Source organism: Cydia splendana, chromosome Z (assembly GCF_910591565.1).
Source record: "Cydia splendana chromosome Z, ilCydSple1.2, whole genome shotgun sequence".
NCBI lineage: Eukaryota > Metazoa > Arthropoda > Insecta > Lepidoptera > Tortricidae > Cydia > Cydia splendana.
Window position 1 is genome coordinate 2,735,607 of NC_085987.1, and position 22,943 is coordinate 2,758,549.

The 22,943-nt window shown below is 38.7% G+C and overlaps 2 protein-coding genes across 4 annotated transcripts in view; one reads left to right on the plus strand and one right to left on the minus strand.

Annotated features, from left to right (window-relative positions):
* Positions 1–2,242: 2,242 nt before the first annotated feature.
* Positions 2,243–13,275, minus strand: LOC134804627 (bifunctional phosphoribosylaminoimidazole carboxylase/phosphoribosylaminoimidazole succinocarboxamide synthetase). Its single transcript, XM_063777737.1, has 8 exons — positions 13,120–13,275; positions 11,580–11,783; positions 7,863–8,120; positions 7,428–7,553; positions 6,321–6,406; positions 5,740–5,908; positions 4,093–4,310; positions 2,243–2,571 (listed from the first exon to the last, which is right to left on the minus strand). The coding sequence occupies exons 1-8, from the start codon at positions 13,220–13,222 to the stop codon at positions 2,374–2,376; spliced, it is 1,362 nt and encodes a 453-aa protein (XP_063633807.1). The 5' UTR covers positions 13,223–13,275; the 3' UTR covers positions 2,243–2,373.
* Positions 13,276–13,921: 646 nt separating this feature from the next.
* LOC134804620 (amidophosphoribosyltransferase-like) overlaps positions 13,922–22,943 on the plus strand; it is a 28,122-nt gene continuing 19,100 nt past the window's right edge. For 2 of the 3 annotated variants that reach the window (XM_063777722.1, XM_063777725.1), the window contains exons 1-2: positions 13,922–14,079; positions 22,618–22,730. In XM_063777722.1, coding sequence (XP_063633792.1) covers positions 22,622–22,730 — 109 coding nt within the window. In that variant the 5' untranslated portion in view covers positions 13,922–14,079; positions 22,618–22,621. Of the gene's footprint in view, positions 14,080–14,113; positions 14,471–22,617; positions 22,731–22,943 lie in introns of those variants that run through there. The other variant, XM_063777724.1, reaches the window with a different exon arrangement.

Genomic DNA, 22,943 nt, shown 5'->3' on the forward strand with positions numbered 1-22,943 from the left:
TATACCTAGTGGGAATTAGCTACTTTACTATATATGTAACATTAATTAAATAAATGTGATTAATGTTAAGTATGTCGGATTTCACAAACATTTGACGTAGGTAATTAATTATAAATATATTAACTTTACATATTTGAGAGAATTTGAGTGCTGGCCAGTTTCTAAGACCAAACTCGCGGTATGGAATAAACATTTCGGTCGTGGAACAAATGGGATATACCCAATAATATACCTAATATTACATAATATGTGTTACATGTCTACCTACAAGATCGTACCTTATTGTTATTAGCCCCTCCAAACGTCACAGATAATCGCATGCGATTTGTAATACATTCCGGCACCGCATTTGATCGTTCGATTGAATTCGTTGCTCCTTCTTAGCCGGTAATCATCTAAAATCGTATATCATTTGTTACACCGCCTGTAGAAGCCGGCGCGTTTATGCTGCTTCGAACTTTTGACTGCGGCGTTTGTGTGGTTTGACGTTGACTGACCGTTGATATGCACTGCCGAAAGCGGCAGCGGGCTAGTGTAAACACGTCCTTCTAGTTAAGATATCTACTTAAATTGATGTTTGATGTTACGAGTATGCTCTATAGATATACTTAAAACCGTAATTATGGTAGCGACTTTTTCATGGATTAAGCAAATGCCAAATAGTTTTTCTGTATTTGGCATTTGCTACATACCTACAACTAGGTACAGTATACAACATATCTGAATCTGAAATATGTAGGTACTATATTGTTTCAACGTGACTATAAAATTGTGATTCTACTCATAACAGGGACTATTCAAGTCTAATCGAGATCAACTCTTAAAGAGCATTTTTTTAAATCATTTTTGATGGCCGCTCTGAGGATAACTTAAACTCATTGTTAAAATTTAACTCGAAGTTAGAAGTATGTATTAAAAATATCGAGTGTGAAATTTAAGCGCCTCAGTAGCCTGAGGCCTGAGTAACAAAATACGAAAAGTAAGAGCGTATTTATTTTAACACTAGGCCGATTATTCGACATCGTAATGTTATAAAAGGATTGTTATATCAACGGTCGAAATTAGAGTCATTCTACTCTCATTCCCCTGGCTAGCTATATTCGCAAATTCCCAAGGGATTCCACTTAGCTGTTTTGAATAGGTATAGCTAGCCAGGGGAATGAGAGTGGAATGACATTTTTGTACGAATGTACATTCGATCCAGTGTAACCGCCCATTAATAAACGGGTGGACTTTTCGGATGTTATTATCGGGTTAAAGAATTTTTATTTTCTCAAAAAGAAATTTACATTTCACTTATATGAGAAACATTTTTCTATAACATTTGATTAATAGGTATATAAAATTCATATTATTTATACATTGCGTAGATAAAGTATTAAAATTTTACAATATTTAATGTTTGCCTCGACAAACATGCATTATTATAATACGATAATTGAAAGCAATAATATTATAGATTTATTTCTAAGTACTAATACTATTTCTAAGCATGCAGTATCACTAAAATTACATGTTTTGTAATTAAAGGAATTATCATACATAACTATAAGGTCGAGAGAACCAGAAATTACACATTTAAAAATGAGGTAGGCATAGAATTGCAACCGGCAAGTTGCACAAACAAGGTGTACATAGTGGAACAGTAAGACAGTAGGTCAGTTATAAATCAGAAGGCTTTCGTCATTTAGGATATGGTGTTATTATAATATCATTAATCATAATCAATTTGGTTAAACTATTAATTTATTAGGTATGTAAATTGTATTCCTTATACTCGGACCAAATTATGTAACCCCTGAGGTGTTTTATATTTGTAATTCAACCCTAAGGGCAAAAAATGTCGTTCTCTAAGAAAAAGGGACCGTAAAGCTGTGATGTGATGCACCTTTTATTGAAGCATCGAATGGCCAAAAGGCGCTAAGCCCTTTTGCTAAGGAACGACACTAGAGGTTTGTGTAAAAACATATTTGTGTCAATTAATGTCTGCAATCTGTATCGAATGTTGTGATTTTAATTGTATATGTATGTTTATCTATATTCAAAGTCGGTGGGACAATAAATGTTTTAACTTACATGTACATGTCTGAATCGTATTTCTTTTCATTTATGGATGTGCCTGTTTTGTTTTTCCTTCTCCTCTAATATATCAACTGTCATTCAGAATTTTAGTATTTGTTCTACTTAGATATTTTTTTGCGATCGGTTGTGGTAAGTAAACAAAAACATTATTATTAATAATAAAGTTTATTACGGAATGTAAGATACAAAACTATATAAACTGGATACGTACTTAAAAATAAATTAAAGTCTATCGTCAAATCGTGACGCGCTCAAACTGTTGATATTCAAAGGCCGACATCTCAATACTGTTTACAACTTTAGGCCTCTCAGTTTCTTGTCGGCCTGGCGGAGGCCGGCGGCCATATCGAGCTGCTTGGCACGGAGCCGGCCCCACACGAGGTAGTCCTGGAGGCCGATGATCTGCGCCGCCATGAGCGCGGCGCTGTCGGGGTAGATCACTGTGGCGCAGCCGAGGCCGGAGGGTACGGAGAGCGAGGACCAGATGTCCTAGAAATGGAACAAGAGCGTCTAAAATGTGTCTAAGTCATGAACGCTATAATAATCAAAAATAAATTTAAGTTTACGACCTTGTTGTTCAGTTAGGCAAACTTTAAATAAAGTTAGGTAAGTTTTCGCTCAAGAAAATCTCATCGAAATTAAGGAAATGGTAATTATCATTTGCGTCGGACCACTTATCAGTAGCGTCCACTCATGTAAATTTGAAATATCTACAAAAATTTAGTTCTAGGGAGGAACAAAGGCCATATTCATTAGTACAAGTAAAATTGCACCAATGAGTGGTACTCGCAGTCTTCATAAACGGTGTATAGTAGTGCAGTGTATGTAAAGCATAGGTAGGTACAGGTACTAGGAACGCTCTCGCATCCAGGACGAGAGTTTAGGTCAATAAACAGGTATCCTGACAGTGGCCCCCCACGAATTCGAGCTAGGTCATTGCTCCGCCGGGACGCCGAGTCCGATATTGATTTGTCTTATATACGGGGTATCATAAAGGATCTTGTATTGATAGAGAGACTGGAAATATATTAGGTACCTACCTACATAAACATCACACTTTGAGATGTGTTTAGGCAATACCAGTAGAATACTGGCACAATACCAGTTTACACTGTCTGTTTGGATATGTTAAGCCGGAGAAATCATGACTTTACAACTTAAGGATGACTCACGCTAGACCGGGCTGTGCCCGGGCCGAGGCGTCCGACACGTCATTTTCTGTGACGACTGATCGGTGATCACGTGGTGCTTTCCATAGAAAACGAAGCGCCGCCGGAAGCTCCGGCCCGGTCTAGCGTGAGTCATCCATACAAATATGTTTTATTAAAAAATTACGAATTTTATTTTCCCTTATAAAATAATCCACGCAATATATCATATACTGATTTTTGTTTTTATTCAAAATCACAACTGACACGTGTGATACTGATAGGTAACTACGCTATACATCGCCGCTCGAAAAATTTCATAAATTAACTTCGCTCTTTTAATTAAGGCTATTCTCTTCTTCCTCGTGTTATCCCGGCAAGGCTATTAGTTAAAAAATATTTCTTAATAATTTCATAGCATTAAAACCTACGGCTCGTTTCATTTTGTGGTTGTATTATACGAAACCATTGCTGTGTTACCTGCGGTAGTCGCTCGGCGGGAGGCGGGCAGTTGATGACGGGGTAGGACGTGTTGCCGGACAGCACGGGCCCGAGGCCGTTGGAGCGGCCGGCCACGGCGATGAACACCAGCGCTCCGTGCGTGTCCTCGTACTGCTACATGATGCGGAGGGTCTCCTCGGTGGCTTTGTGGGCGGAGGTCACTGTGTTACCTGTGGTAGTCGTTCGGCGGGGGGCGGGCAGTTGATGACGGGGTAGGACGTGTTGCCGGACAGCACGGGCCCGAGTCCGTTGGAGCGGCCGGCCACGGCGATGAACACCAGCGCTCCGTGCGTGTCCTCGTACTGCTACATGATGCGGAGGGTCTCCTCGGTGGCCTTGTGGGCGGAGGTCACTGTGTTACCTGTGGTAGTCGCTCCGCGGGAGGCGGGCAGTTGATGACGGGGTAGGACGTGTTGCCGGACAGCACGGGCCCGAGTCCGTTGGAGCGGCCGGCCACGGCGATGAACACCAGCGCTCCGTGCGTGTCCTCGTACTGCTGCATGATGCGGAGGGTCTCCTCGGTGGCCTTGTGGGCGGAGGTCACGCGGAGGTCCACGTCGAGGCCGAGCTCGCGCGCCGCTGGTAAGTAATGTAAAGTTGTTTCATACGTTTACGTCATAGGACCAACATTTATAGCACGGGATATTAAAAATCGCTAGTTAACTTGTCCGATCCCATTTGAATCCAATTTGTGAATAGGTACAGAATAAAAGAACGTCCTACACTCATAGACATAGCCATAGATGACATAGCTATGGACTCTGTATCAATACAAGGGTGAACTAAAAAGGGTCAGTGAAGTGCGAGGAACAATATACATTTCCGATCTCGGACCCCAAAATGGGGTCGCCATGACACTGCGGGGGCATTTCATGAGCTATCCCGGACAAACACATTTTATTTCGTATATATTACCTTCATTTTTACAAGTTTCAACTCGATGATTATTTTACTGAGCACTTTTTACATCCATTGTGGCAGAAAAATAACTCCTATAGGTACTTGCAAATCTTCAGAATATTCGCGTTTGTACCTACAGGACAACGGTAGACAATTTTGAAAAATGCTCGTGCGTGTGTTAAAGGAGAAAAGTTTTGTGTACTTATGTAAAAATATGAAGGAGAAAATATAAATATGAACATGAAAAATTAAACTTTATATAGAATAGCTGTGTCCCTTAAATTATATCACGGTACAGCCTATTATTATTTTATTCATGACATAAGTATCATCGGCCACGTTATTCACTGACAATTCTAACACCCTATTGCACCGACATAAGGTCTAAGTTAAGTGTGTTTCTGTTTCTGTTAGTACACGGACGTATTTAATCTGCATTGACGTCGTGTTGCTATTAATAAGTCTGGGTATATCGTTAGAATTTCCTTATCATCTTGTATAAAAATACAGCACGTAGAATGCCCCATTATTAAACGCTGTGATATAGTTATACAGCTTACCTTTGGCGATTTTCAAGCATTATTCCGGGCCGGCCCATGCACACCACCACCTTGTGGTGGATGGTCGGCCTCAAATGGGCCAACTGGTTGAACTGGTCCTTGATCCAGATGAAGATATCACCAGTTATCAAGACCCTCTTCTTCTAGAGAAATGTTCGCTAACACAGCTCTAGACAGCTTACCTTTGGCGATCTTCAAGCAATGCTCTTGGTCGGCGGGAGAGCCCATAAACACGACCACCTTGTGGTGGATGGTCGGCCTCAAATGGTCCAACTGGTCCTTGATCCAGATGAAGATATCACTAGTTATCAAGACCCTCTTCTTCTAGAGAAATGTTCGCTAACACAGCTCTAGACAGCTTACCTTTGGCGATCTTCAAGCAATGCTCTTGGTCGGCGGGAGAGCCCATAAACACGACCACCCACCTTGTGGTGGATGGTCGGCCTCAAATGGTCCAACTGGTCCTTGATCCAGATGAAGATATCACCAGTTAACAAGACCCTCTTCTTCTAGAGAAATGTTCGCTAACACAGCTCTAGACAGCTTACCTTTGGCGATCTTCAAGCAATGCTCTTGGTCGGCGGGAGAGCCCATAAACACGACCACCTTGTGGTGGATGGTCGGCCTCAAATGGTCCAACTGGTCCTTGATCCAGGTGAAGTTACGCTTGACTGTGTCGAGATCGGCCGCGGTGACGGTAGTCAGGTTTCTGTATACCTGTAAATATACAACATTGACATCATTCATAGATTGATAGAGTTAGACCAAGAAAAGTCTGCAGCGATTTTAATAGCCCACGCAGTGCAAGTGTTAATTATACGTCATAATTTCATAGAAGTTAGTTGAAATCGCCGAAGGCCTAGTCGAGAGGAGGGGGGGCATATATTATAATAAATAAATAAAATAAAATATCGTTTATTTCAGGCCGTTAACCCATAATACAAAATACACATAAACAACACAATGGCATACTATATACAATACAATAAAAATGAATACGAAATGTCAACAAAATTAATTATAGAATCTAACTTAACTAGCTACATCATTTTGCCCAGTTATGGGACACTGGTATAATGTAATATTTGGTCCCTCCTGGCGACGGTTTTGCTAAAAGGTGAAAGAGTACCTGTTTGTCAACCATGAGTCTCTTGTCGCCGGAGGGCCACAGCCTCCACGAGTCAGAGTCGATCACGTCAGCCAAGAGGATGTTGCCTGGCAAACAGAAAAACACATTAAACATCTACAAGATATAATTATTTTCCTTCGTATTTTCACGGAAACGTACGAACGTGTCTTGCTATTTCAGTCAGTCTCCAGTCAGACGTAACGCATACGAAAATTACAAAACTTGGTACTTTAGCCGTCTTTGTGAGCGTACCTAGCTTTGATAACATTAATACTCAAGCTGGGAGCGATCCACATTTTTTTATAAAGTTTATTTCTACATAAGTACGTCCAGTAGAACGTAGAACCATTCTATAAAAATCTGGACTAAAAGCTAAAATTTCACAAATAACAACGATGTATTTCCGCAGGAACTTTAAAGGGATTATACGAGGTTTATGCCATTAATGTTTCTTCCTATTCGCGATTGTGCACAAAATAAATTCCACACAGCAGAGTTTGATCACATGCGTTATACTTCACAGTCATTATTTCTACGCAATCTTGTTTCTTCCTATTCGCGATTCTGCTCAATATGAATTCCACACATCTGAATTTAATCGCACGCGTTATACTTCACACATTTTTTTTAATTCTCCGCTTCTAGAGGGTACGGCATACTTATTACATTAAAATAAGTATCATAGAAATATATGTCTTTTTAGGGGGTTCTTTTTCGATTGCCGCGTAATATGCACATCTTCAAATACCTATTCACCCAACTCTTATCAATTGTAATTTTACAAAACTGCATTTAGGGGATGGCTACACATATTTTCTCACTCATTGTTTTGATATAATTTCGTAAACATTATTTAACTTACAATAATGTCACAAGCCTATTTGTTTCTAAAATACTTCGTTAATTGCAATAAACAAATATGAATCTGACATTTTATTGAGAGATCTGTTTGACATAGCCATTATTGTTTCTTCAACCGGAAAAAAAGAAGCCAATGACACTTAATGTCAATAAGCAGACCCTACAGTGAAAAACCAGGTGTTCACCAGGATGGTGCACTTCCTCATGTAACCCACCTCATCCTGACATCATTTATAGCCAACGTACCTTCACTGTCGACTCCGAACTCGATTTTCATGTCAATAAGAGCGCAGTCGCGGAGGGCCCACGCCTTCTCCAGGATCTCGAACACCAGGATGGTGCACTTCCTCATGTAATCCACCTCATCCTGACCTGATACAAGAAAGCAAAATATCGTTAGTATGTTTTTGGACCTGAATAGGGTAGGTATTAGACTCTGTAACTACTGGAGACACTGTAGCTATCTAGGAACCTATTAGCTGATGTCACTTAAAATTTTTGTACACATTTTGTGAAAGTTCAGCACATTAATTTATTTAGAAATGTGATAAGGTAAACGTACTGGTGCTCGACGCGTCCCAGTACATGTCATCTATTGGGCATTAGAGTTAACAGAAAAAAACTGCGGTTCAACAGTATGCATCTGCTAAAAACCCCGTAAAAATAAGGTTAAAGTCTCACCAATAGTAAGTCCGTTGATCTTAAAGTTCGCGCACACAATCTGCTCCTCAGACCACTGAGGGTCGTGGTTAGCGTCATCCTTAAAGAAGGTCTCCTGCTTCGGCGGCGTGAACCTGAAGCCCTCGGGAACACCCTCGTTCCGCTTCAGGAATGAACCGGTTGCTAGGCGGCGGGTCACCCACTCGATGGGGACCATCTCGCATTTCTTGGAGAGGAAAGCTGTAGGTGAGACTAGCTTGACGAAGGCAGTCTTTATACCTGAAAATAAACGGTAGAATTGTTTTTTTAACAAGATTATTTTGTGTTACGTTACGCTGCTGGTCAAAAGGTCTTCTTGAATTTCTAAATCATATAATCATTTAGAAATTTTATTTACCACTTTTACTTTAGAAATGAAAAAACTAGGTACGTTGTCCATGTGAGAGTTGTCCAAAAATTATCTTGGAATTTTCGCTGCCATCTCTCCGACGGCACATACTGCCCCGACCATCAATAACAATGTCTTATCCCCGCAATAAACGGAACATTCCACAAACATTACACTCCATCGATATCAGTTCAATTACATTGACTAGCGACAAAAGCGTCATTATACAACAAACATCGTTACGATAAGTTGCAAGCTTATGCAACCAACCTTGGTGGCTGGTAGCTTATCGGCCAGGTCGGAGGTCGGGTTGCCAATAACATCAATACACAATAGATGTAATCAAAATAAGTTATTTCACGCTGAACGGTGCAAAACATGCGGAAATATGTAGGTACCGTAAAATGGGGTGAGTAGGTGCAAAACTGACATTCAAACCTCGATAACATTTTATTTTTTACATATGCAAACTGAATGGTGTATATAATATTAAGTGTTCCGGACGTTTGTATTTTAGTTTTTATTTTATTTTGGGTAGTTCCATTTCATAACTTTGACGATAAACAGGAAATCCCACCTCACCCCGTAGTCCCTCGTATTTGGGGTGAGTTGGGTTTTCATACAAAGGTGATTTTGGAAGATTGTTGGATCGATTTTTTTTTATTATGTAGCAGTAGCCTTAAAATCCCATCTCACCCCCCTTTCATCTCTTCTCTGCCCATTCATAACCCAACTCCCCCCATTTTACGGTACAGAGAGTAGGTACCTACTTAATGTAATTTGTAAACATGCCGGTGATGCCAGATGCTCTGTGGGCCAAAACAACCACCAATTGGGTCCCACAAATTGAGGCGTCACAGTAGACCTCGTCGGGGATGGCGGGACGAGCTTCACTCCTTTGACAGAGACTGGTGGGAGACTTCAGGGGATGGTGATACGTGGGCAAAAAAGAGGGAGGCCTTTGCCCAGCAGTGGGACAATATAGGCTCATAGTATTAAATAATAAAATGATTGCAAAGACAAATTAAAAGGTCCACCAAACCAATGATCAGACCAACGAAGTGTAATGTAATAACTACTTATAGAAGTCTGACTAGAGCTCAAAAATACCCCACGCGTAGGTATTGTGCAGCGAGCAGCGAGGCAGCGAGGCAGCGAGCGACTCAACAGTACAGCGCGCAGCTGCTTGCCAATGTCAAATATTGCAATGCCACGCAAGAAATTTGACATATAGAATTTTATTGTAGCCAATCAAAACTTTTACCTAGTGTATTCGGTAATATTCAAAACTGCGGGCGGGGTATAATTTTTTAATTATAGAGATCTAGAGTCGCACCAAGAAAAGTCTGCAGCGGATTTGATAGCCCACGCAGTGTAAGTGTTATACTTTCATAGAAGTTTGACGTTTAAAATGACACTTGCACTGCGTGGGCTATCAAAATCGCTGCAGACTTTTCACGGTCTGACTCTAACTGTCTCTATCTATGAAGTAAAACAGATAGACGTAGGTATGTGTAATACCTACTAGTATAAAGCGTAGCGTACGAAATCCGGAATTAAAATGTTTAGATACTACTGATTGATAACATATGAATCTGCCTTGAACTGAGATAACAACGGCTATTAGCTAATATTTTTTTCCTAATTAAGGACTCTTCGGGACCACCCTATAGTTGGCCATGCTATTGTAGGTAAATCGCCTATGTGTAAATCGAAAATGGGGACGAGTGACGACGACAAAGTGTTATTTTAGAATATATTTTTTTTACCTACTGAACTATTTTTACGCTGGTCTTTCTATTGTGAATTTAATAATAGTTATTTACGATACAAGTGCGAAAAAGAGGAGATTCGAAACGAGTGGCGATAAATCAAAACACGACCGAAGGGAGTAAATAACTATTTCTTACCAAATTATTATTTTACTTCGGCGAAGTTGGGCACAAACGGCGAAGTCAGGGTTCCCTACGGTAGATACCGTAAAACGGGGTGAACTGAAATCGCGGGGTGAATAGAGAAATTTTGAACTTTTTCTTTCAAGTTGTTATATTTAAAAACGTACAACTCTAAAATTAGATTTTTTGGAATGCGTATAAAGTACACTATTTATTCTCTACATTGATACAAAAGAACTTAATCAAACTGCCTAAAAGTTAGATTTTTTTGACTCTAAAGTAAGGTCTCGCCAAGGTAAGAAATGAAGCCTGTCTGAACTTTGTTCTAGCGGTAAATGTTTCGACATTAACTAAGTAAAAGTTAGCTAACCTGGTAATATATTATCTGTAGTACCTAAATAATAAATAATATCACTAATTTTCTCTATAATAAAGCATTTTTTTGCAAAAAACCAATAACAAGCAAATTTACGTGATAAAGGGGTCAGTGGACACGCATATGGGGTGAACAGTTACGCCATAGGGGGTGATTAGATACAACAAAGGGGTGTAAAGACACGCCTTGGGGGTTAAAAGACACGAAAAAATAATTTTGTGTTAAATAGCTGTTTAACAGATATATATACCATTTGCCAATAGAGTATCCACATAATAATGACCAAATTCGATGCCTATGACAGCTAAAACTTAATATTTCTATTCACCCCTTTCTTGTGTCTATCGAACCCGTTTTAAGGATATGGAGAAAACAGGTAGTTTTCTTTGATTTTCTCTGAATTGGGTAGGTAAAAATTTATTTCACAAATGCAAAATTGAAGAACTAACCAAGACTCAAAAAATGATATCAAAATTATTACTTTTATCATTTGGATTATTGGCGAAAATCGTCCTTGAAGTTGAAAATCGTGTCTTTTCACCCCGTTTTACGGTACTTTTGGTAACCCTTATTCTCAATGAATTGCAACATTGATAAAGGGCTATTCATAAATTACGTCATTGGGGGGTCTGGACATCGGATGGTAGCATGACGTAGGAGGAAACGGGGTCATTCGAAGCATGATTTTAGGGGGGGGGGGGGGGGTCAAAAATCGTCAATAATAGATGACGTAATTTATGAACAGCCCCTAACGAGGTTTGGTTATAAGCTACGTTTCCGGCAATGTCCAAAGGGCAAAAACGGAACCCTATTACAAAGATTTCACTGTCCGTCTGTCTGTCTGTCACCAGGCTGTAACTCAAGAACCGTGATAGCTAGGCAGTTGAAATTTTCACAGATGATGTATTTCTGTTGCCGCTATAACAACAACAAATACTAAAAACAAAATAAAGTAAATATTAAAGTGGGGCTCCCATATAAGAAACGTGATTTTTTGCCTTTTTCTGCGTAATGTTACGGAACCCTTCGTGCGTGAGTCCGACTCGCACTTGACCAGTTTTTTTATCTACGATTCTTACCAGCAGCCTTAAGAATCTCGAAGACCTTAGCATTGGTCTGGTTGGAGATGGCCGCCTTGCCCTCAAGATCGTGCGCCTTGACTCCGTCGCCGGCTGTGATGCGGTCCTTGTTGACCAACAGGCAGTGGCCAGGGTCCTCTGGGAGGTCGAACACCTGCTTCGTTTTGCCCTCGATTATCAGCTTTCCTAGCTTGTAGCCGGCGACTGGAAATAAAATACAATAAATTAAAAAAAAAGTTAAAAAAAATAAGGTTTAGCTTTAGCGCGTAAAATGTTTGAAATGGCTTTTATTCAACTTGCAATTTTCGTAGAGTCAGCAGCAGAAATTGCTAAGCGGGCCAGGTGTTCAAAATGATCTTGACGCGATTTTATTGCTTAGAGAATAAGAGCGTGTCAAGGTAATTTTGAACACCTCGCCCGCTTAGTAACTTCTGCTGCTGACTGTATGTATCACTTGTTGTGGTGTCTGATAAAGCTGAAATTTAGCATAAATACATATAAAATCCGTTTCATCAGATTGAGCCTAGAAAGTGGTTCTAATTTAGCTTACAAAATTGGACCCAAATTAACATAATAAGGTATACCTACTCGTACTTATTACGAGGTAACTAACAGTGACAGGGAAAGTCAAATGAATCCTTGTTTAAAAGAGAAATTTACATCAAAAGCTGATTGTAGACTTCAAGAGAGCTCTTTATTGTAAGTATTATTAGTCTTATCTGGCAGGTTGTAACCTTAACAATGAGGTGAAGAACTATTTCTCAACTCTATTTATAAAAGGCAATAATCAAATTACGATAGCTTAAGTGCCTACATGCAGGTACCTAGCTACTTAGTCAGTGTCGAATTGATAAATTTAAATATCACCTTACGTACCCGCAACTATTAGCCCAAGGAATGTTTTTAGGTTTTTACCACACTCGCTCGAAAAGGCTTTTATATGGATATGATTTTGAATTATAAATTTTTAATAGCATTATTTTGTAATAGATTTGAAATGTTTTACACCTAGTATTAAGCTCGGGGCGCTGAAATAAAAATATATGTCTTTCAACTCGTGACTTGAAAACCTCGCAACGCTTAGGATTCCGCTTTCGCTTGATCGAGTCTCACTTAATAGTTGTAGTGGTAAACCACTTTGCGCCCTTGGTAATCTAAAGACTATTTGGAAATGTCTACATTGACGTGAAATAACTATTTCATATAGTTTGGCCAGCCATTATTAAGATACCTATTGAATTTCACTCATTTTCTACTGACTACAAAAATTGCGGCTAATCAAATTCAAGGACGTATAGGTCCGAATTATGCATAAATACCATTGGCACTATTAAATGACATCAATGAAAACCTCAAATGTAGGTACTAATTTAAAACAAGGCCATACAATTTATACATCGTACATGGTAACCCGGCAAAATCAAGTACCTACTACGCGTCACGAAAGTCGCGATTTCCAGTTCAAACCGGCGCATCAAAATTGGTCGGATAATAGAAAACAAAAAAGGTATATATTTTTTAAGTTTTTTTTTAAACTTACCTTCTTTAGGTTGCGACATTTTTTTTGTTTCGAAGCGTGGAGTGTATGGCAGCACGATGGGAGCAGGCCGGAGTGGGAACCTTTTATAAAGTTCGGTCAGCATAAACACCACGTGCTCTCGCGCAGCTCAAGCCGGTCTGATAAGGAAGCGTTGCGATCAACTGTACTTGATACTTGAGCGGGTGAAATATTGTACAGACATACTTTATTAAATACAAATATTTGCGTCTCACATTTTTCTATAGTGAGAGAGTGAGACGCAATGCACATTGGACCAAGGAATTGGACAAGTCGAATACCAACCTTATTTAATTTATGATTCAAGTTCCAATTCCGGAATCTATTATATTATTAGGTGTACAGACAGATAAAATGAGGAAAAACGCCCAAAGCATAACGCTGATGGCGCTGCAATATTCAAAAATAATGTGTTGCGTCTCACATTTTGTGTTGGGTCTCACATTTTGCTTAATGAGAGAGTGTGACATTGGACAAAGAAATTGGACAGGACAGGTGGAATACCACCCACATCAAATTTTTGGTACCACTGCTGGAACCACTTATATTACGATACGAGTAGGTATACTCGAGTATAATCTCATTGAAATGCTGAAAAGGAAATCACAACTGAGAAATTCTTGACTCATACACTCTTAAATTTTTCTAATTTTATTTGACTTTTTAACTACTTACAGCAGTTTAGTTTATTAAGAACTTTTTCTACAGAGGTAACTGCTTGCAACAACAAAAGTGCTAAAATATCAAGATACATTAATCGGCGTAATATATTGCTGTTTCGTTCTCTTAAGATGATTATCTCCGTCGCACGTTAACTTCAAATACAACTACTATTCAATCAATTAATTTCTTGATACACTTACGCAGAAGTCGCTTCGCTACGCAACGAATCGAAGTTACTTACAACTAGTTAAAAGTCCAACAGTTTGCTTCAGAAAACAGGTAAATACATTTTATTCATTATTTGACACTGTTTGCTACTTTAAAATCCTTGGATCAGCTGAGAACAAGTTTGTCGAAATTTATTTTATATTATACGACTAAGTAATATTGCCCTTCAAACGACCAAAAGTGAATGCTCTTCTACGCCTTCTAATTTTACTGTTGTAATGTCAAATGACAGAAGCAATGCTACATAATGTTAGCCATGTGGTTTCAACTTTCTAAGTTTTCATAACAAAATGGTTAGTGTTTTGTTTAATTAATTAATAGTTTTAACACAAATTAGTGTTCATAACATGAAGTTTACATAATCTAATGCGTTACTTAATGTAACATTGAGTAAAACTGGATCATTTGTGGTTAAAATCAACAAACATCGGAAGAGTACTGGGTATTTTTTTTATTTTATTTTTTTATTGGTTAAATATTAGAGTACCATGTGTTGAATTCACATTCAGCCACTATTGTTGAATAAGTCTTATATTGTAAAGTTCGTTTTAAACTGGACCATATTTATTTCACTTTCTAAAGTTAATTATAACTCTGTATGATCTTTATAAATTGTACTTAGATTGTCCTACTAACGAAGATTTAAGTTTATTATCCATTTATCAAATTTGATTTCAATATTCTGTTTTTGGGTGGTAATTCCATCTGTCCAATGTGTATTGCATCTCACATAATTTTGCTTAATGAGAGAGTGAGACGCAATGACATTCGACAAAGAAATTGGACAGTTGGAATAGGACCCTTTAGTAGGTATGTACCTCAAATATTTAACTGATTTGACTTTACTGTTATTTATTTTACCTTTCTGCCAGCCATGCGACCGTCGATATAATAATAACATTAATTAAGCATTTTCGAAGAAGCTCAAGTAGGTAGGTAGTCAGTTTAGGGCAGGGCTTATATAAAGGAGAGGCGGGTTGCCTAGGAACATAAGGGGATGCCACAGACAAAGCCAGCTTAGTACCTTTTCCAACAAGCAGTTAAGTATTGTGTTGAACATGTAATATCATACTGCTATTTTATATAGAGGATTTTACCCAACTGAGAAAGAAGCAAAGATTCTTCATATTTATGCATGTCTGTAATTTGTATCCATGTCTTCTTCGGGATTTGTCCCGAAAACTGTAGCCCTAACAACCTTTAGATACAGCTTGGCAAAAAAGAGTAGAAATTAAAAAGTGGCAACACTGTAGTGTCGTCCCGTTTTCTTATATATGTCGCAGTAAGATAGATAAAGCCGTTATATAGTTATAACCCTAGGGATATAATTATATGACGTAACATAGTTATATGAAAGCGATTCATTACTATCTTACTAGGAATATAACTATAATACGTCTTTAGTTTAGTGATATAGTTATATTACTGGATTAAGTTTAGTGAAATAATTGTAGGTAGGAGTGCGGCGGTGCGGCGGAGGTATAGTTATATCCCTAGGGATATAGTTATATGCCGTATAGTACATATTATAATCATATTCCTAGTAAGATAGTAATATTGCAATTAGTTGTAATACTTTTTAGCAATATTACGTAAAAGTACAGGTCGATTCACGAAAGCTGGCGCGAGATTTCTACTGAGTGACAGCTATTTTCATATTATTACAACTAATTGCAATATTACTATCTTACTAGGAATATGATTATAATACGTATTATACGGCATATAACTATATCCCTAGGGATATAACTATATCTCCGCCGCACCGCTGCACTCCTACCTACAATTATTTCACTAAACATAATCCAGTAATATAACTATATCACTAAACTTAATCCAGTAATATAACTATATCACTAAACTAAAGCCGTATTATAGTTATATACCTAGTAAGATAGTAATGAATCACTTTCATATAACTATGTTACGTCATATAATTATATCCCTAGGGTTATAACTATATAACGGCTTTATCTATCTTACTGCGACGTATATATTGGTTTGAAAGTGACGACACAACAGTGTTGCCACTTTTTAATTTCTACTCTTTTTTGCCAAGCTGTATTTGATTAAGGGTGGTATTCCACCTGTCCATTTTTTTTGTCCAATGTGTCTTGCATCTCACATTTTGCTTAGCGAGTGAGTGAGATGCACAGACATTGGAGCAAGATATTGGACAGATGGAATACCACCCTAAGTGGTAATGGAGTCATTTCAGTAATGGGACTTGACAATCATCATGACCTTTGTTAATATTATTGACCAGAGCAATTATATTCAATATTCATATTATGTATATTGTAGGCTTGGATTCCAATGTACAAGTATTTTTTATGAAAAATTAGGAAATGCCCAGTTTGTTAATATCCTAATATAAATAAATGAATTAATTTGAATCTGATCATTATTGAAACAGTTCTATGGGTCTACGAGTAGAACTCTAGTTGGCTTATCTTTGCGGGTCATGTTATTGGCCCATTTATTACTAGAAGATAGTGATTTAACTGAGCCCGTTGCTTGTTCCTATAAATAGACGTGCTTAAGTTAATTTACAATTGGCACTGCCACAAATATATAGTTAATATGGGTATGTCTGGCCCTTCACATTGCGGCCTACATAGCTCTGTGAAGAAGGTCCTCGAAAATGGATTAAAAGATGTCGAGCGTCTATTCGACTTCATAATACGTGAGTGACCCGTTTAAAATAATTTGTGGTTTTCCATCAGAGAAGGGTCCTTATGCTTCATATGCAATAAGGACCAATCTATCAGAATTTATGTTGGAATATCACTATATCAGACGAAAAACTCCTTCTTGCACTTGAAGCATAAGGACTCTTCTGTGATGGAAAGCCACATTTTAATATGTTTGAGTCTCACGGGAGTATAGTTAACATTATCATTGCGGCCTAGGTACTTACACTCTGTCATTTGATTACCCACTGTTTTGTGCGAGTTTTCCATTCGCCAATAAACGCAAATATATGAACTCGCAATAAACACGAATAAATGTGTAAACAGGCCAAAGGGCAGCCATACTTATCCGTATTGACCTTACCTAGGATTGTGTATTAAAAATATTAAAATTTTAAAATAAATATATTTTACAGTACATAGGGTCCAAAGAGGAAATTCGAAACGAGTGGCGCCACTTTAAATCGACACGAGTTGCGAATTACCTATTCGCACGTGTATCGTACAACGTTGTACAGTACATATGGCCCTTTAAACTTTTGACATACGCACGAAAAGTGCTAATTTACGCACTAGTGCAATGCGGGAAAATAGGACCATATGTACTGTAAAAATCTTTTACAGGCCATATGGTGCTACTTTACCGCGTTACTTGCCCCCATAATGCCCCCCCCCCCCCCTCTAGCTAGGTCCCTGGTGGCCGGTGGTATCTACTATCTAGAGGCCTGTCAATATTTTCGTTTGATCCGCCAGCTGAGCTAGGTACTCTACCAGTGTTATCACCCCTCTGCAGAATCTATATGTGTCCCGAGCGTCACATTGTTGACAATGTTTTCAAAACGATTTGCATCATCCCAGTATAAATACAGTTTATCGTTCTATTTATCGTTGTTTGTTGGAAATGTACGGGTGTCAAGACTGTCAAGTGATAAAAGACCCCCCGCTGTATGATGACATAGAGGCGCCGCTTGCGTGCTGTTTTGTCAACCTTAACGTAAACCTTATTGTCATTGCATAGGGTTCATCTATGGTCACGTTGTTTGTACGGGTTGCCCTCTGATCTCTAATAAATAGTGAGCGACGAGTATCTAATACAGTTTTATTTTAGATACCTTTTCGGTGAAGGTAAACAACATGAAGATACCTACCTATGCCTAATTTTTCGGGATGGCGAGAGGACTTTAGAAATTTAAACGAGATATTTTACAAATACTTACTATATCTTTACAAAAATCAGTGTATTACCTCTCCCTAAAATGAGCTATGCAAAATAAAATGTATAAGAGTAGAGTAGAGGTCCAATGAGGGCATACTTTGGCTAAGTAGGTACTTGCCCCTATCGCTCTTCCATATTCGACAGATAGAGAGGCAGATAACGAAACGAACTCAATCCGCGACAGGTTAAAATTGCTCGCGAAATATATTCGACCATGAACTTGGTGACACTGACATCTAAACATGAAATAACGCGACTTGGTAACAATTCAAATCTGTCTATCTAATATGTACCTTCAAACGAGCAATTCTTGTATATTTAATTATTTATTTATTTATACATATATATTTTTGGGCTCTCGGAAACGACTCGATTTCGATGAAATTTGCTATAGGGGGGTTTTCGGGGGCAAAAATCGATCTAGCTAGGTTAATCTCTGGGAAACCGCGCATTTTTGGGTTTTTATATGTTTTCCGAGCCAAACTCGGTCTCCCAGATATTACATATTAGTAATCGCGGACATTGAAAGTTGACGTTTTGTCTATAGCCCTCTATCGCTCTATGCGCAAGAGCGACACAGAGGCAAATACACAAAACTTCAAATTTTGATATTTGCAGTAGGCCTCCCAGGTTTCTTAATAAGGTGGAAACCAGATGGTTTCATACATTTCCACCTTATTCTATCATTCTTCTCTTCTCATAAGGTGGAAACCAGATGGTTTCACACATTTCCACCTTATTCTATCATACATACAGTCAGGATTTAGAAATTGGTGTTTCTTCGTACCGATATGAAGTTCAAACAAATTGTCTACTGCTAGATTAAAGGGGCCCACTGATTAGCAGTCCACCGGACGAAATCAGCCTGTCAGTTAAAGGAAAAATTTTACAGCTCCGAACAACTGACAGCTGATATCGCCCGGCGAACTGTTAATCAGTGGGCCCCTTAAGAGTCCGCAGCAAGCTCGGCCGAATTTCACCTTTTGTGAGGGAAGTAGTGTTACCCAATGTATGGGACGTGCAAATTTTGGTAACGGTATCTTCCCATACAAACGGAGTTTCGTTCTCATTTTGAAACTACGTGTTGGATTGTAATGAAACTTTGCACATACAATGACAATGATATTGATATCCTCCTAAGGCTCACGGTCCTACCATTTCAAGTTCAATTGGAACAGAGTTGCATTTGTTTTTTTTTTTTTCAATTTTAAAACAAAACAAAATCAACTCTATTACCTACATTATAGGTTCAAATTTCACTGGCCACTTTTTTCTTGTACGGTTCATACGGTTGGGCCTTACGATAATAGTAGTAGTAATCAACTAATCACTTTATTGTACACAACACAGGTTTACAAAAATAAATTACAAAGGCGAACTTATCCCTTATAAGCAGAGATCGGACAAATTGGCGTCATTGCTCGCAATAATGTGGACATGACTCCAAATTTGATTCAATAATTAATCATTTAATTAATTTTTTACCTGAGATTTAATTTTGTTCCCCAGTCAATAAATAGCACTTAAATATATTTTTGATATAAAAAATGAGTACCTACAGAAAATTTGGAAAACATACTGATTATTTTCTTTAATAAATTTACATTTATAAGAAATCTTTGTGTTATTTATTGATTAGGAATCAAAAGTAAACCTTAGGTAAGAAATTAAATAAATGATTAATTATTTAATCAATTTTGGAGGCATGTCCACATTATTGCGAGCAATGACGCCAATTTGTCCGATCTCTGCTTATAAGAGATCTCTTCCAGCTAACCTTCGACTAGATGAGAGGAAAACTCCAGTCAGGTCAGATAGACAAACTGACGGGATGTACAGTAATATTTAAAAAAGTAAACTAACATATTGTCAATTCATAAAATACTTAAATAACATTATAGAATAAAATTCATAAAATCACACAATAACCTATCACATTCACTTATTCGTTCATTCACCATCTTTATCATTCACCCAAGCTCTTCTGCTAACACTTATACGTAGGGTCATTGCGTCAGTTTACCGTCCAGTGCCTGTTTCCGTCTTCTTGGCGTAATTGCCACAAATAAATGCGTATAATTTGAATATATAGGTATATATATTCAAATCATACGCAATTCTTGAATATATAAGCCCCTGCTACACGGCAGCCGACAAGCCTACTAACCGTCTGACCTAGGTCTGTCCTTGGTGTGTGGGTCCGTCTGAGTTGTCTGGCTAGACGGTGGCAAACCACAGTGTGTTCAGAACTCGCGGACGGACAACACGTATTGCAAGCGCACAAAATGGCCCCTAACCTTTCAGAAAGTTGGCGTGGCATTAGTACCTACTCAGTGGCGTATGGCCCTAAGGGCGGCGTATGCCACCCCTGGCGGATTGCATTTTGTTTTTCTTCCTTCACTTCTGGGGCGGCAAAACTTATTGGCCGGGGCGCCAAATTTCATATTAACCTACCTACTCATACTAGTGCAATGACAAAAAAATAAGTTTTTGGCAAAAAAATCATATTTGGTACAAGCTTTTATCGCTGACTGTACTTTTCTTTCCAGAGGCATCTAATACTCGTCGAGACAATTCTAAAAACCTCAAACACAATTAGGTCGCGTTGTTCTATCACAGGGTTCCTATGGCCACCTCCTGTCTCCATCATCAGATCAGCTCTATGGTACCATAATAATGCATTGTCACCCGACTTATATATGTATGCAAATTTTCAGCTCCATCGGAAACTAGAAAGTGGGTCTAATTTAACTTGCAAGATTTGACCCGTAAAAACATGTTTACATACTTACATTAGGTATATTGCAAGTTAATAAAAAGTTAAAAAAAAAGAAAAGGGTATATGAATGAAACGCTGGCTCAAAAAACGGCATTTGTTGAGTCATTTCAACTTAATGAATTCGCTGGACTACGCTACGGGGACATACATATTTTTCTGAGAATGAAGAGGAAAGTATTTGATGAATTATTAGAAATGCTACTGAGTACCCATGGCATGGCTATTAACCACACGAGCGCACACGGCGCGTCCTTCAAGCGAAATGGCCTAGTGCGGTCGGCGTCGAGCGGCTACACGGTTCCGGACCGACCGCTCAGACCGCGGTCGCTGGCGCGCGCTCGCATGCCAAGGGCGTCCGGAGGTCAAACGAAATTTTGTTGGTAACAACTGTCTACACGGTCCGGGACAGACCAAGGCCACGCGGTTTGGGGGCTTGTCGGCTGCCGTGTAGCAGGGGCTGTAGGCATATATTAAATTATACCTACACAATTCTTTGTGGCAACTAAGGCAAGTAGACGGAAACAGGCACTGGACGGTAAACTGACGCAATAACCCTATAATACCAACGTTTATGATATTGCTTGTCGCATTTTTGGCATCAGCGCTATAAATGCTTATTGAACAGTTTGTTGTTCACTTCACAGAAATACGATGACGTAAAAGGTTTCTGGTAGTCTAAGTCAGCGTTTTCTACTGCGTTCCAAGCGTATTATAGAGCAAAAAAAATTATTCTCGAAAAAAAAAAAACAACTGACTTATTCTTAAAACTGTACGGGCCTGATTTAGTTAAAATATGTTTTATCCCTTTCTTACAAATACATAAGTAAATATATATTGATTGATTAGCTAATTGAGGTTTGTAGCGCGTTTATGAATATGGGGGTAAACCTTTGGTCAGGATCCTTATCTTACACAGACAAGAGGTTATTATATCCATATTAAAATACTGCGTCTCTAAGGATCGGTTGCACCAAACCGTCTGTAACCGTTAAAGCGTTCGCTAAATGTTATTGTATGGGAAGTTTCATAGATCTCTGCTGCGTGACGTTGATCAGTCTGTTAACTGTGGTTGGTGCAACTGGCCCTTAAACTGGACTGATTTCACTCCGGCTATCGCTCGATATCCAGTTGCTTTTTTGGTGGTTGAAACCATCGCGAGGAAACTGGACTAACACCGATAAACAGTTTCCCCCCTGGATTGGAAGGTCAGATGGCATTTCTTTGATATATTTCATTTCCGGTTCTTGATCCCTATTCACCCCGCTGTCCCTATCCACCCCGGTTAACAGTACCTCTTTTGGGTATGTAGTTAAGAGACCCCAAAATACAATACAAGGGTACCCAACGGCCACTGACGCCTCTTAACTGGATCATAAAAATTACGTTGAAGTACTGTTTATCAATGACGTCGAATAAGGTCTCCAAATCAACACATTACGCATATAAAACACAACGCACGAGTCTTGTTTTCACTATCCATCTTGACGTCAGCCCGTCATCTTGGAATTTTGAATTGCGAACGCGCTTTTGTTTTTAAAGCGGAAGTTGGTGGACGTGTGTGGAACTGACAGTTTATGTGCAGTGTTTTTTTTTTTTAATAATTTTGGTTGTACAAATTAAATAATACAAGAGGTTTTTGGAAGGTGAATCTGTATTTTTATGCTGCTCTTAGTCTCTATACTATTAGGAGTGTAACAAAACTAAAAAAAAACTTAAGGAACTAAAAGAATGTGGATAAAGGAGTTTTACTGAATGAAGCTTAATTTATATTTACGTAAAGTACACATGAAGCTTTTAAGAAGTGAAAAACATTTGCTTTCTTCACATTTTCGTACCCTTACACAGAATTTTGCTAAAAAACTTATGTCCTACTTGCTGACTTTTTTTTAAATTTGTTGCAGAACCATGGACGGTCCAAAGGGATCGTGTGAAGAGAGGCTAGCAGACAACTGCCAGTGCGAGGGAGAGGTCACTATTAAAAGCAAGAGGCATGGCAGGGGTGCCGTCGAATCTGGTAAGTTTTTTTTTATTCATAAGGTTAAATGCGCAAAGCTCAATGCAAATGGTGATGCAATCGAATAGGATCTATGTGACAGGCAAGCTGCCGGGAGTTCAATAAAAAAAAAGACAAATATGCTCTGGCAAACCCACTTTGTGAGTAGAAAAGGCGCGAAATTATAATTTTCTACGGTAAATAATTTTCTACGGGAGGCCAATCCTTCGCGCC

Excerpts from the sequence above, each read along its gene's own strand:
- LOC134804627 (XM_063777737.1), bottom strand. The coding sequence starts at position 13,222 with ATGCTGACCGAACTTTATAAAAGGTTCCCACTCCGGCCTGCTCCCATC. Across the intron at positions 7,554-7,862 it reads GATCAACGGACTTACTATTG|GTCAGGATGAGGTGGATTAC; the intron begins GTGAGACTTTAA and ends TTCTTGTATCAG. Across the intron at positions 6,407-7,427 it reads GTTCGGAGTCGACAGTGAAG|GCAACATCCTCTTGGCTGAC; the intron begins GTACGTTGGCTA and ends TCTGTTTGCCAG.